Source organism: Nipponia nippon, unplaced genomic scaffold, assembly GCF_047370975.1.
Source record: "Nipponia nippon isolate SJK-2023a ecotype South Korea unplaced genomic scaffold, ASM4737097v1 scaffold_4, whole genome shotgun sequence".
Classification (NCBI taxonomy): Eukaryota; Metazoa; Chordata; class Aves; order Pelecaniformes; family Threskiornithidae; genus Nipponia; species Nipponia nippon.
In genome coordinates this window covers 81,150,057-81,165,626 of record NW_028262358.1, presented here as the reverse complement: position 1 = coordinate 81,165,626, position 15,570 = coordinate 81,150,057, and the positions used below count along the sequence as shown (strand labels likewise).

Here is a 15,570-nt window from a genome sequence, read left to right as displayed (position 1 = left end):
TATTCTGTTTCTTACCCTCTCCTCTATTATAGGAAGTGAAAGATCAATGAAAGGTTCTTTTACTGTTGAAATCTTGAAGAAAAAGAGAAAGTGGATATTAAATGCAAAGAACAATATATGCTCCCATTTTAAATCAAATTATCAGAAACTATACAAAAAGCTAATTAGTTAAAAGATGTATCAAACTACAATGAAGAACTTCCCCAAAACATTTTTCCTATTTTTTTTTTTTTATTTTGAATTAGCTCTGATCTGGGCACAAACTGGACCTGGAAGCAGTGTGGTGCTCAGTTTCTCTGAGCTCCAGACAGATTTTCAAGTCACGTGGGCCTTCTAGATGGTACAATTCTGCAGAAAACTAACTTTTAGAGTTTCCTGATCCTGGACGCTTTTGTGCAGGTGTTTGACCTCGTATACTGTTAAGCAGCAAGGACTGGTTAATGACAGTTAGATGACAGGTTCTAACCTGATGCTCTCATGAAAGATCAAGTCAGGCTTACTGGTTACAGCCAAAAGCTTTATTAGACATTTTCACACCATAACGTACACTAGTAGTTGTTAAAATAAATCCAATTACTGGGGAAAAGGGGATTAAAAAAAAACCAACAACCCTTCTTTTCTTTACTGGAGTTTTATTTTGCCATCTATAAACCATATAAAAATCTAAGCTGCAACTGGAAATACCCGGCAAATCATACCTAAAGACATTCTCTCTCAGCACTTCCCATCTGCCTTTATGGCTAGAACATCGCTTCCAAGCCTGTTCCTTAAGCTCTCTCCCTTACCGTTCTCAAATTCCTTCCAAAACCGACTTATCTTACCTCAGGAAAGACTGTGGAAAACAAGGCCTTAAAAAAACATAAAAATCATGTTGTACACGTAAGTTACTGAACACAGTTCATGCCTTCGATTACTGTCATTGTTGCCCTTATATTTGTGACCCTGTCTTTCACCTGCAACATCTGATATGGACTGTAGCCTTATTTTACCTGTTGTGCAAAGGACTCGGCATGGTTTAGGTTCCAGTAAAGCAATAAATGAGATCAAACCTATTGTAACTATGAGGACAGACGCCTGATGAGCGATGTTCAAACAGGAGTTCCTCTAAAGAGTGAGTTTGCATGAACAAACAGTAGTCAAAAATATTGTTGCCAGTGCAGGCAAAGGAAAGTGAACACTAAACTCTTCCTCAAAGGGCTACAGCTAGCAAAGTCCCGAGTCCTGTGCAGGCAGAATATAAGAATCCAGCAAAAATACATGAGACACACAAAACACATACAACCTCTACGTTGTGTATAGTCGAAGTTCTTCATTGATACTAGTAGCACACTGAAGTGTAATCTGCACATCACACACGGGGAAGTTTACCTGGCACTGCAGGACTGTGCTTAATTATTCAGACTGATTGATTTACTTAATCTCTATAATATGAAATATAATGTTTTAAACCAAACACAAATGTAACATTCAATTAGAAAAGTCATGCAAATAAGACTTTTTCTCTTCCAAAGTCAAAGAAAATTATAAGGATCATGGAAAGCATTTATGATGAAATGTCAGTAATATTAATTATGAAAGGATTATGCTGTTCATTAGAGTTATTACATTATCAAAAATACTTCAAGAAACAAAAAAGTAATTTTAGCATTTCCCCACTCATACTAATTCAAAGTAAGTAATTCCCAATTTTCAGGTAAATCCCAGAAGAGTAGGCAGGAGGATTTATGTTTTAAAATAGGTAGGAGTTTTAAAAATACCAAATAAAATTGGGGTGTAACATGGATGATTATAGAATTTGGAACCTCCAGCCTTAAGTTAGATGTAAAATCAAGCCCAGTACTTGAATCCCTTTTGAATTCAAAGGACCCCTCTTCTTAGGTGTGGGAGGACAATGCTTTAAAGAAGGAATAAATCATTTTAAATGAGAAACTTTCAATAAAGTCTTGTTTTTACAAACAAACAAACAAGTATAAAATTGGCAATACAATTTTATACTTTCGAGACAACGTAATCAAACCAGTATGTGATCTATTCCACATCAAACCAAATTCCAGAATACCTACATTTTCACATTCCTCACACATGACAGTGCTAGTCAATTCACCAACAAAGATCCTATCTATGAAGTTCATCTTCACACCCTCTCTTCCATATGCTGAAAAAACATTGCCTTTTTTAAATGTGAAAAGTAACAGATCCAATGTCATACTATAAGTACAACAAAATTCTTTCTAAGATTTATTGTGAAAGCACCATTTTAAACATACTGAAAATGTTCTGAACACAATATAATAACTAATACACGATATACTGTATTATCTCAACATTTAAGAATACTTTAGTGATACGATTCCCTTTTATCCTTCCCTTCCCCACCTACTGTAACAGAATAATGATACTGTATCTCTCAAGAAGAAGCCTTTTAAATAAAATCTCAGTTTTATTTTGAATACATAATATTGTATTGCCTTGATAGAGACACTAGGGTAGCAGACAGGTTGTTACCCTTTCTAAATGGTTTTTGAAACTATAAAACTCTAAAAAATGAGACAAAAGCTTGTTCTAGTATGTCTCCATGCCTTAACTATTGCAGATTTGGGAAGAGTGACTTTCAAAACAGCTTAATCATTATTAAGACTTTAATTAAAACAAAATCCCCAAAATTAGAACTTCTGCATAAACACAAACACACACACACAAAAATTAATTAAAAAACTCTTGTTTTGAGAAAACATGCCTTCTTTTGAAACAGCTTCCTATCTTGGCTTTGTCATCATATTTAGAGTGCTCGCAGTAACAGTCAGCTGACAGAAATCAGTTTTATTTATGGAAAGTGGCCTCTCTGAGTGATACAATAATTGTGGCTACATAACAAAACCTGCAGGTGCAGCAAACTGTTTTAGAAAACAAAATGAAATTCTACCTATCATTACAAGAGGCATTATTAATACAGGGGAAGACTTTATGCTGGATACAAAGATGCAAATCAGCACATACTAAGCTCTCTATCCTTTAGACACGCACTAGGTGGCACTGGAATAATACATAATAAGTCTTGTAACTACAGTACTTGGGGATTGCTGTTTGCAATAGTCAGTTTTGGAGAAAAGGGTATTTAAAAACTTGTGCATTTTTAAAAGTATTCAATAAAGAGTTGCATACCTTTGACTTTTCTTCTAGTTTCTTCATCTGCTGTCTTAGTAGTCGGATTATTAAATGCTTTTAAGATACCAGTTTGTATACGCTATAATTAAAAAACAAAACCAAAAACCTTTAGCAAGTATTTTAAGTGTGAACATTCTAAAAACTATTAATATATGATTTTATTTTATCTACTCTTATTTCCATAACATAATTTAATATTTCAAAACTACTGTTGTTATTCACTAACAGTGTCAAAGCTACATGAGCTTAACTTTAGTAGGTAACCATCCAAAAATTTCCTCCCCTTAAAAAGGGAGCCGCTGTAGAGCACTCGAGAGGTTATCAAGAAACTCTAAGATTTTCAACGAACAAATACTTTCCATTTCTTCCACTGCTGGGGGGGGCAGGAAATGCTGAAGAAAAGCGGACTATTACTGATAGACTACTTTACAAAATACTTGAAGACACCTAAGTATCTTTCAATAGCCAGATTTCAATGATTCTGGGCAGGTTTTTTTATTCCTTCTGTTTACTTTCTAACACTGCACATTTCAAAGTTATGTTAGAAAACCTTAGGAGAGAGACAAAACTTTTTATGAATCCAGATAAACGTCACCAACATTTGCTCAAGCAATCCTAAAAATTACATTTTTGAAAGAAGAATCAGAAAGAAGCGAATTCATACAGGTGAGCCGTAGCTGCACCTCAGAACAGGGGCTGCTTTCCCTCCCCGTTTCTCAGCTGCCCTGGGACAAGGAGGTGATGCCGTATTCCTGCGACGTGCGCCCTGGCAGCAGAACCGCACAGGCTGGTACAAAAGGGGCTCGGCCCAACCCCCGGCACGCTGCGGAGAGGGAAGCCGGAGGCTGCATCAGGTCCGCGGCCAGAGGACACTGCAGCGTGCACAACCCGTGCTTCCCTTCTTCCTGGCAAATGCGCCGGCTCTCTAACCCACAAACTCTAGTAACACGGTCGAGTCTCTCACGTCGGTGTGCAAATGACATGTACAGTTACATGTGTCACTGAAGTCATACTTAGAGCAAAGTACCGTTCTAGAGACAAATGGTGATACCAAACCTCCTGCAAGTAACTCAAACCCTATGTCCTAACAGGAAAAGAATAATAAATAACTCTTGTTTGCAGGCAGCAAATAACACTTTCAAGCCATATATTACAAAAGAGTTACGACAACAGACAGCATTGGAGGTTCGGTTTCCAGTTCAGGCACCCATCAGACCAAGTCATGCTCCTACCTGATGAGTATGTGACCTAGCTTGTGAATTAACTCCCGCTGCCCCGAGCTCAGCTTTGTTCATCTTAAAGCCAACAATATACTAAAAGGACTAATCAATAGGTAATTCATGAAGTTGAGCACCATAAATGGGTTTAGGGCCATAAGCAACCCTTTTGTTAGGATTAGCGCGTTGAACCATTTATTTAGGTCAAAGAAAGACACAGTCTTTGAATGGGCAGGGTGCTGCCGACAATGGCAGCAGACATTAATCAATTAGCAGCAGGGTTCAGCCACTTCAGGCCCCGGTGTGAAACCATCTCCGGCCCACATTGCTGGAAACGGCAGACGCTATGTCATCTTCATTGTAGTATTGACAAGCTTTTATCTTAAAAAATCCACTTGCGTACATACGCGCTTTCTAACTTTTTTTAACGCGGACAGGAAAAAGTTCAACGCTGGTGTCGGAAAGCGTTTTTACGAGATACAAAACCATGGAGAAGAGGCAAAAGTGGAATGTGTTTTTTTGTTAGTTCCTATAACTAGTGCCATGTTATAGATCATATGTATTTCTCATCAAAACTCTTAGGGTTTTAAAAAAATTAATCCCAGTAGGGATAGGGAAGCAGGGACGGTGGCATTCAGCTCTCTCGCAGGTGGATGGCAAAGCAGCCGGCTGCCCTTTCAGCAGGGCTGTTCCCTCTTCCCAGAGCGAAGTGTAAAAGTGGCATGAAAGAGAAAGGTTAGCGGCTGTAACCCCTGGACGGGATTCTGGTGGCAGACACGTTGCTGCAGGCCGTCCCCAGCCGGAGCCTGTGCGGCGGGGAGGCCACGGGGGCAGCTGCCGCGGCAGGCAGAGCTGCTCCTGCCTGGGTCCGGCCGGCGCTCACCACGGGCCTGACGTTCGCCATTTGTCACACCATCTACAGACCTGAAACACGGGATAATTAAAAAAGACAAAAAAAGACTGAGAGCTTTTACTAGTACTGTCCCTGGCAGAGCAGCCCGAGGTGATAAGGACGGGTTGGCAGTAATGCACCGTTAGGGCAGCAGAAGGGTGTAATTGCAGGGCAGGGTGGGACCGACCTCCCCCTGCCTGGTGATGGGGTGGCAGAAACACTCTACTGCCCAAAAGGTCATTTAAAATTCTCCCCATCTTCCATTACTCTTTCGTGGTAGCTGCTGTAGCTGTCACCGCTAACAAAGACAAAGACAAACGCGGGTTATCGTAACGATAGCACATTCACTGGTGAAACAGGAGACTGACTTGAGGGGAAAGCGCAATCGCCCAGTGGAGAAGAAGCTTCATTGTAGTAATTCTGCTTTCGGTGAATCCTCATTTGTGAAGCAAATATAGTTTCCACCTTTTATTACATGAAAATCAACACGCAACAAAATAAAGTTCCCCTCTACTACAAAAACATGACAGCTGGTTTTTAACTGAAGTCAGCTGCTTCTGTTCCGTGCCCCATTCAACACCTAATTTTGTAAGCGTGACAATGTCAAGGTTTAGCTGTTTCTCCCTGTAGTTCAGTTCTGGTTATGATCAAGTGTACTGCAGGCAAGACCGATATATATGAATATTCTGGTAGGATGGGCATTCATTCAGCACTACTCCGGTGCCAGGAACTGGGCGCAGATACAGCTTTATATCTCATCTCCAAGAAAATTCAGCTCAGGATCATGACATTCATCTCATTACTACATGAGAGGGAAGAGGAAGTACACTGGTCAGTACGAGATTTCAGGACCTCCTTTTGACAAGACTTAGAAAAGGCTATTTACCAAAATATCATCTGAAAAGAAGGTTCCAAGACTAAGTCAGGCAGATGAAATCAGATATGGCCAAAGTAGTTCCAGCAAGCAAACACACACTTTCTTGTATTCAACAATGCAGGAGGCAGGAATAACAAAGGAAAAGAAATTTGAGAAAAACCACACAGGGACATTTCTAATATAATGTAACTGATTATATAGTTAACATACTTAGATATAGATTTTAAATAATGAAAAGCAGCACCTTATTCATAAAACAAGTAGTTCTTCACACTTTCAAAAGATACAAGAAACTTTGCAAGATGTTATTTTTGTCCTCTTTTTTTTTCATTGAACTAGATTTCAATGAAAACTATGGGCAGGCCCACAGCTAGGAGCTGCTAATTTCTGTCCCAAAGCTTTAAAATGCACTTTGCCAGCTAGATCAGAGGTTCTGCTTCTACTTTCTTGACTCCTCAGAAGTCCTTTTTTTGTCCTTTTATTTTTTTTTTAATAAAGGCAAACAATTCGGATTCATAAAGTTATCATGATCTACTTACCATACTCTTTCTACTGCTGACTGAAACTTTTATTCCAATCAGCAACTTTAACATATCAACATGAACATAATTAAATCCTCTTTCAAAAAAGTCATTATTTTTCTCAAGAAAACAAAAATAGCCACTCCTACTCCATTAAGTACATCTTTAAGACACTGGGAACATGAAGAACATTGAAGCAATGACTAGTAGTTTACCATACTGTTCTTTAAAAACACACACAAAGACGTTACCTTTGTTTCTTCAATCCTCATCGCATCCAACAGATAGTGCAGAAGCTCCTGGCTGTCCTGCTGCTGGAACCCCTTAAATCGAGGAGCCCTACAAAAGAAGTGGTAAGGAATTTAAATGTTGGGAGGTTCTTAATGAGACAGTGTCTGCATCAGTCTCTTGTTGGATGCCTGGGGTACAGTTAGGTACAATCCCTGCTGGACCTAATGGGGCTCTAGGAAGCTCCTGGTGTGGCTGCAGTTACACCAACAAGGCTGCCCTTCCATCTGGGCAGCATTTTGACCCTAAGGGGGATGGCTTGACTAAAATACAGCTTTGCCAGTAGAGTTTCATCCATGCTAGCAGCACTTTGCTGACAGACTACACCAGTACTTCTGTACGTCCCAATGTCACGGAGGAGAGGGAGAGAGGATTTTCAAAGTGCTTAACCCCCCCCCCCCGGCTATCTCCCCCTTCTCTCTACCAAGAAGAAATCTCAAATATGCATAAAACAGTCCATAGATGGGAAACCAGAAACAGCACTATAATCTGAACTGAAAAAAAGATGATCTTGAAATGGAAGGGAAGTCCCAAGGCCGTGCATCAAACAAACAAGAACCGCGGGTCAGAAATGAAATGAAAATTTCCTAACTTCTTGAACAGAAGTATACATAACCATCTTTTCCAAATGGCTCTACAGTCAATCAGTCCAGTAATCTGCAGCTTACTGAGCTGAGTGAACAGTCAATGAATAAGATGGTAAACGTGCTAAAAATAAGTAACATCAGATAGCATGTGAATTTCAAATGCTATTAAAGAAATATAAGAGAAAACTGTAATAATATGGTATTCTGATATATGTAATTTACACTGTATTCAATCAGCTTCTATTTATGCTAAATTTCTTCAATTCATCTTACAGATATTGGAGATAAATGCTCTAGACATAGGGTTTCCATTCTAAGAGTATTGCTAATGAGAAAAGCCAGGGTTTGGGGCAGGTTTTCTTGGCAGGAAGAGTTAATCACTCTTACATTATCAGATAAGAGTTATACTTGCTTCACAGAAGGTGTAAAAGGACCTTTTAGCATCATGAATTATCAGCTCACACCATATGCACATCCAAACTTCTGTCCTACCATCTAGCAAACTGCAATATTTCACGTCTGATATTCATGTTAAAACATGTAGTATTACCAGAAGCAAACGAAACACAGCTTCATACCTAAAATGGAAAGAGCCTGAAACCAATGAGACAACCTCTTCACAGTTGTTTTGTCTGAGACAATATATTTGAATCCAGATTCCAAAAACTATCAGGTTTGCAAAAGCAGCTAATAAATTGGCTACACGTTGTCCGATTTTTCCCCCCCCAAAGCTGCTTATGGGAATTGTATACCCAGCTGGATTTTAGAGCAAAAAAACCTGAGATGACAGAGGCTGAAATATCACGAGTCTTCTGCACTAATTCAAAGGAACCTTCCTGATTCACCCATAACAACAGCCAAGTATATCAAGTACTTTGCTCCCACCGCATATTGAATACAAAGACATGAGAAATTCTAGCTTTTTTGCAATTTTGCAAAGTTTTGCATCAAAACAAGTTATGTGGACAACTCATGGAAGAACATAAAGTATCCACCACACTGTTACTATGATTTAATATCGTTACATTTCCTATCCATTAGTTTACTTTACCAACCTGGATAGCCAGCATTCAAAAGAAAATCCTGATACAATGCTCTCTTCTCACACTATCCAAGTTTAGAAGACGGGGAATAGTGTGGCCCATCTCATCAGAACTTTATAACCCTTGGTAAAATGTTTTAAAGTCTCATTTCCATGCCACATCCCTACGCACGGGGTGGCAGATACGCCAGCCCCAAGCCCACCAGAATCGGTTCCTGCAGGGCAGCCCCCCACGGGGATTTCCCTGGCCATCCCCAAAACGGCGGCGAGCAGCATCTCAGGCTGAGCATGTGAAGCGGCCTGCAGGAGAAAGCCAGGAGGCTGCAGCTCTCCAGCTGTGATGTTGTTTGTGAGGTGAGTGATAAGCATTTCTTGTAGAACCGTGTGCCACAGCCCTCTTTTTTATAACAAAGAATGAAGAAGGGGGGGGGTGGTGTTTTTTTGAGATCCTCACGAGCCAAAAAGCGTTAGAGCGGCAACTGAAAAGGACACTGCTTCTGCATAAATAATAACGTCACTCCCTTTTGGATGTGCGATACCGAATGACTGTCAAATTCCCAGATTACAAGCCCACCTTTTAGAATAATATATACTGGCTATTCAGGATAAACAGAGATGTAAGTCACCAAAGACTGCAACAGCTTCTTAAAAAAAACTGCGTACTTACAAACTTTTCATCTCTAGAAACTAAAAGTCTTGAAGGAAAGGGTCTATGCGCCTTGGAAAATACACATCTGGTGTTGCCCTTGTCCCCTCAGGCTCCACCATCCTTTGAGCTGTCCTCCTCTGTGGTGCCTGGCCACAGCACCAGCAGCGACGAGCCAGCGTGCGAGTCAGCCCAAGGACGCAGAAGGGACACTGGCACTGGCTGAGTTTGTACCGTCAACACTTTACTACGCAGGACAAACGAAAAACCCAAGGCTCCACAGGAAAGGCAATTCTCGTAAAAAGACCACCAGCAGCACCCGCATGAGCCTCATAAACCAAAAGAGGAGAAACCTGTTTCAGGCTACGCTACCATTTACACCAGTGATGTTTTAGTCAACTGCACGGGAGTAACATTGCATCTGTTCATAAGCCAGGCATTCAGCAGTCTCAATCACTGCTATCCAAAAACTGTAGATCCCTTTTCTACTACTCACAGCATCTCAGCATACTCAAAATATCATATTTTGCTGGCATAGATTACACAGAAATTACAAAATACGCTTGTGAATATGTGGATAAATCCTTAAGGTGTTATCCTTACTAAGATAACCATCGCTCAAAGGTTTCTCATAAACAATTTAGATCTCCAGCTTCTTGCAAGCCCAAATGAGACGGAGCAAATATTCACTATTAACATACTTCTGTTCACATTAACTACAACTGCCAAACCATGCCTGTCTTTCCAGACAAGTCACCCTTCAGATCTTTAATTAAAGTCTTGGACCAATTCATCTAAAATGGGATTTGAAAGGGTGGGTTTTTTTGCATTTCCAGTAACGCCACCAAATGGCAGCTGTGGCTCTCGCTGCACAAATGGGAAGAGCACACGCAGGCGTAGCCATGTGCACCCCTTCGAAAATCTAGCACAGGAGACAACTGGCTGAGCCGGGCTCAAACAGGAATTTTATCAAACTGGCAGAGCAGCCAGAAAAACCAACCACTTACTCGGTTACTCAATATTATTAAGCGCATGTTGAGCCAGTTTTCATTTTCAGCCTCAGATTGCATGCTCTGGCTAACCAGTGCATCGAGCTGTAAACACGTATCAGTATTTTCCCAAGGCACAATGGTCTTAGTCGCCCAGCCATGCTCTTCAGCTGTTGTAGGGTTCCTGAAGGTGAGGTTTCTTTCCCACTCATACACTAAAGCTGCTCAGGTTTGCTTCAGAAATTTGTGCTCGTGGCCAGGAGCAATTAAAGGCGATCAGAAAATGCATCAGACGTGCAACGTGCCTCCAACAGTGAAAGTTAAAGCTGGGCACGATGTTGAGATGCCAAGTTAGGGCACAGCAGCCCTGGGCTACAGGCAGGACAGTGATACAAGGGTCTCAGTTTTGAGCTGCTCGCTGGAAGCACTTTGGGATGTAACTGGAGAAGGACCTAAGGTAGCGAGGCATCGAAGGTCAGTGCCTAAAATTAAGTGGAATAAATCTGGACTTGCATATGCAAAACAACATGTTCCCATTTACAAATATGATACTTTCACATTCATACTTCCTATCTACTTTTTCAGACCAAGTTCACAATATCCCTAGTTAAAAATGATTTAATGATGCTGCTCAATTATGAGACTGACTATAAAATCTGGAATCAGCAGAGTGGGTGATTTTTTTAAGCATTCTTTCTAAAGCCAATTTTTTTTTCTTTTTGCATATGCAGGTCAACCTAAAAAATTAATTTCAAATTTAAGAAAAAAAAAAAATCAGTAAGTTCAAACTTGAAATATTCCTCCTAAAAATATATTTTTGTTTAGTATTATAACAATGCAGGGTTTCGCTTCTATTAATATCAAATGTTTTATTTCCAATTAATTTGATTATAAAAACCAAATGCATTCTGAAAAGCACTAGGCCCTTATTTTGGATCCAATAAAACACTCAATATACATTAAAAAAATAAACATTTATACCTGCATGCACCTGTTTACAGGAATGTGAACACACATTTTCACTTTTCAGTTTGCCAGAACAGTTTCTCATTGTTTCTTTCATTGAATGGCCAGGAATCTGAAAGAATCTTTTTTTTAATCCAGATACCGAAATCAGTTCAATTCTGAGAAATCTCATTAGTTAGCCACAGCATTATCATTAGTTTTATTTATGAGAAATTTCTTGTTTTCCTGAGACAGTGGGGATCAATGAGTATATTCAGCCTATCTCCTTCAATATATGCACATTAATAGCTCCAGTGTATAGCAAGAAAACAAAATCTTGCATTTATACAACCTGGATCCTGGTACTAATAGGATTATTTTTTTTTTTTTGCCACAAAAGCAGGGCCACTGCAAAAGACATTATAGTAGAAAGGAAGAAAAATTAATAATTAATTGACAAAGAAGTAATCAAAAACTCCTTCACTGTTACAGGAGGTTTTTTTCATTGTCGGCACACCTCACAGCGCTAGATCCTCAATGCAAATCAGAAAAAAGCCCCACACATACCTTTCGTTACTGTTTATGGTTTGCAGTGTAATCTCCCACTGATAAAATACAATAATCATTTCAGATGAAAATTAATTTACTAAATGATATTTCAAGGGAAAATAGTTTACCCATATGTTCCACACCATTTTATAAGCTTAAATGAAAGGAGGAAAAAAAATGAACTCAGCCATGCCAGTTTTTCGTTTCTCTTGGACTTTCATTTTACTAGCACATAGAGCATCTACGAGGACAGGATTATTTAGGCTTCTCTGTGCTTGTACTAAATCCTCTTCCAACCTCACATAAATCTACATGATTGAATTTTAACGGAAACAAGGATGATGGGAATGTAACAGCTACCACTTTAAAAGTGAAGTGGCAGCGAAAGTGACTTGTAAAGATGCTATGTAAGGTTTGAGTCAGTTACTTGGACTGACAAATTATGTCCTTGGCAACACTGCTTAACATATATCTGTCATTCATGTACATAGCATGCTATGTCATGTTGTATATAATTCTAAATATCTGGTGTTCCGTGGAAAAACATTTCAGGTTAGTGCATTTGTTTTGGGGGGCAAGAAGCCACAAAAGAAAATCAAAAAAACAGCAATAAAAAAAGAGGAGGGAGGGATGGACGGAGGGAATTTCACACCACACAATGCATTTACTGGAAACTTCCTGTACTTGCAAACCAGTATTAGGGGAAAAAAAGAATGAATCCATGCTGATACACAGAAATCTGACAACTAAAAGATGTGCACTCTCGTCTCCTTGAAAATATGCTTCAAGCGAGATCCTTGGCAAAAGTGGGGGACTTGAAGATGGTTGATTGAGTTGACCGCTCACAGATGTGCCGACATATGGAAGCCAGTGCCAATGCGATACAACCTGTTGTACAGTGTCAGCAGGATAATGACAGAACAGGTTGAACTCCTGCTAATGGCCATAAGTGGTGAAGGACAACTGTGACATCTACATGCATACTACTTATCTAGCTTCCTGTTACTCATCTGGAGACCAGTTATAATTGCTTGACTGTCAGTTAAAGAAATATTTTTTCATGATGATTGACTTCCTAGAGTGTTTTAATAACAAAAATTATGTAATAACATAAAATTTTAAAGGAAATAAACCCTCCGTCCTCTACGCATTAATAATTTTAATTCCTATCTTATATTTGAGGGAAATTAAGCTATCCTTCAAAAGCAAAATCAGGATACAATTACAGTCATTCAATCATACTGCACAGAACTGCCATACCTTTACTGTCTCTAATAAAAATCCTCTCCAAAACCATCCTTTCAATAATTACTGTTTTTGAGCAGAAGATATCCAGATACCTTGGAAAACTTCAGAAACTTGGAAATAGAAACCAGAACACACTATTTGATTTTTTCCAGTAGTGCAAAATGCAGAGGAACCCCTTTAATACTGCAGTACCCTATAGAGAAGCAAAGTAAAACGTTTACTTTATGTTAGCCTGAGAGAAGAAATTCCGCTTATCTGCAGATGATGTTAATCTCTCAAGACTGATCAGTTACCAATGAAAGTTACAAAAAAGCATGCAAAGGGCCACTTTATAAAAGTTTTCACAATTCTCAGGACTTAACCTTTCTCAGGGATATGATAAAATATCTATTCACTGTTATTATAGAATAGCTAGAATGAAAAGTTTTGTTCTTCCTAAAGCAATCGTTCTCGTTAGTGATCCCAAGTTATATGCAGCACTATGACAGAAAATAGAGCAAATTCCTATAGCATGATTAATCCCCATGATTAATCTTATCTCAAACCTGCCCCACAGACAGAAGAGTTCTGCTACCACGAGGTGCTTGGTAGGAAAAAACACAACCAAACACAGGCTTGGACCCATGTGTAACTCCAATAAATAAGAACAGACATGCCTGTCCTATCTCAATGGCATGGATAGACAGGACTTAGCTCTCCTTTGGCCGTGCTGGATGATTTCTTCCTTCTTTTTCTGTCTCACCTTCCCCAAAACAAGAAAATGAGGCACCATCACTTTCTTGCAATGCACCAGATCTCTGGTACATGAGCAAAAAGCACTTGTTAGAAGTAGCTCTGAATGGACATAATAGCTGACATGCCACAACAGAGCCATTTCCCACTTGACCATCGGAGGGAAAATACAGCTCTTTTTACCGAGTAATGGAAATACCTGTCTAGGGAAATTTCTTCCTGACTACCAGCTGGTAGCCAAGTGAAGGCCTTTATGCATGAGGTCTTGTGTCCCTAGAAAAAAAGGTTTCTCTTTATATGGACATGTAATTCTTCTTTCTTCCTTTAAGTCTGGCTAATATTTTCAACAGTGCTCTGTGACAGTAAGTTTCACAGGTTAGCTCTATAGAATGTTAAAAAAAAAAAGACTTTTTTTCCCCTGGCTCTAAATCTGTTGCCTTTCAGTTCCATGGAGAGCTCCTTGAACTGTTTTGAGGGCAGTTAACCAAGTACAGCTAATTTATCTTCTATCATGTATTGTCTTCTCTTGCTGTCATGACTCCTTTTCATGTCTTCTCCTGTCTAAACTCCCAATATTCAAGTCACTCCTGACATGAAGGCTTCCTATTTTTGTCACCTCTCCCCAAAGCTCCAAACTAACTTTCAGGTTAACCTGAACATTGCTACTGAGGATACACCTCTGCTGTACCGAATGAAATTATTGGTTTTCTCCTTCACTGTATCTACAAACATTGCTTACGTAGTTCACCACACACATTGCAAATACTTGTGTTGTCCAAAATGCCACACAGATTCTTCCTCCTGAGTGGAAGAAGCGAACACAAAACTCGGGAACAAGTGAAGATGATTCCTGCTAGCGCACACTACTTATATACGCGTTTAATCTACTTTGCACCCATAAACCTCATCCATCCAGCTTTGTTAGCTTGTTCCTAAAATTAAATTCTGCCAAAGTTAACTGAAATAAAGATGTGCAATCTCTCAACTGCTGATGCACGGAGAAGCCTCAATCTCCTCTGTCAGAGACTCCTGAACGTGGTGCGGTACCATCAGTGAGGCACGTGGAGGCATGACAAGGACCCAAAATAATCCTTCACAACTGATTAAGGAAACATCAATGGTGTGTTCTGCTGCTATTATCTTTAAATGGTAAAAGTCAAACGGGAAAAATAAGCAAGTTGGAAATCTTTTCTGAAAAGAAATTTTTCTCTACAGGAATATTATTTTAAAAGTCTCAAAAAGACTCCTAAAAAAATCCTGTTTCCTTCACCCCTTAAATCTTGTACAACATTACCTCAGTTTCCCTTAGCATTTCCTCTCAGAAATGATGAATGTGGAATGCTCCAAGCACTGTTCAGGTTTCCCTCCAAAACTAACTGCCTATGGTCTCTGTTCTCTCTGCCCCACATAAACCTCTGTCTTGAGTTCTACTTTCTGCACCTGAGAAGGAAGGATGAATACTCCTTGGGGAGGGAAGACCTATGTACGTTTTGTGACCACCAATAAAATCTTTGTTAGGTGAGTGTTTTTTCCTGCATGCTGATGTAGCAATATATTATCCCTATAAATAATTATTTGGTAGAGGTTTGAAGCAGCTAAATTCTGTAACTACGTTCTGGACTCATCACTTATATGCTGCAACATTTACTGGCTACACAAATCTAAGCTTTCTTCCACCAATAAAGTTATTCAATCATAACAAATAAAGGAAATAAAATTTATGTCCTCTTAATACATCAGTGTTGCATTAGTCACTAAGTCTCCAGATAAGTCAGAAGTCTGCAGTCCTGATATTCAGCATAGTGGAAAACCAACAGAAGGGCCCCGTAGCTATGCTTACAATCTGTCCTCGCAAAACATCTGACAGCTGCA

The 15,570-nt window shown here is 39.4% G+C and overlaps 1 protein-coding gene across 6 annotated transcripts in view; it reads right to left on the bottom strand.

The window, feature by feature from the left end:
• Positions 1-15,570, bottom strand: part of USP45 (ubiquitin specific peptidase 45) — a 55,940-nt gene that overhangs the window by 9,671 nt on the left and 30,699 nt on the right. For all 6 annotated transcript variants that reach the window (XM_087774378.1, XM_087774377.1, XM_087774381.1 and 3 more), the window contains 4 exons: positions 6,924-7,011; positions 3,163-3,244; positions 2,064-2,155; positions 16-72 (listed from right to left, as the gene is read on the bottom strand). In XM_087774378.1, the coding sequence (XP_087630504.1) occupies positions 16-72; positions 2,064-2,155; positions 3,163-3,244; positions 6,924-7,011 (319 nt within the window). The remainder of the gene's footprint in view (positions 1-15; positions 73-2,063; positions 2,156-3,162; positions 3,245-6,923; positions 7,012-15,570) is intronic.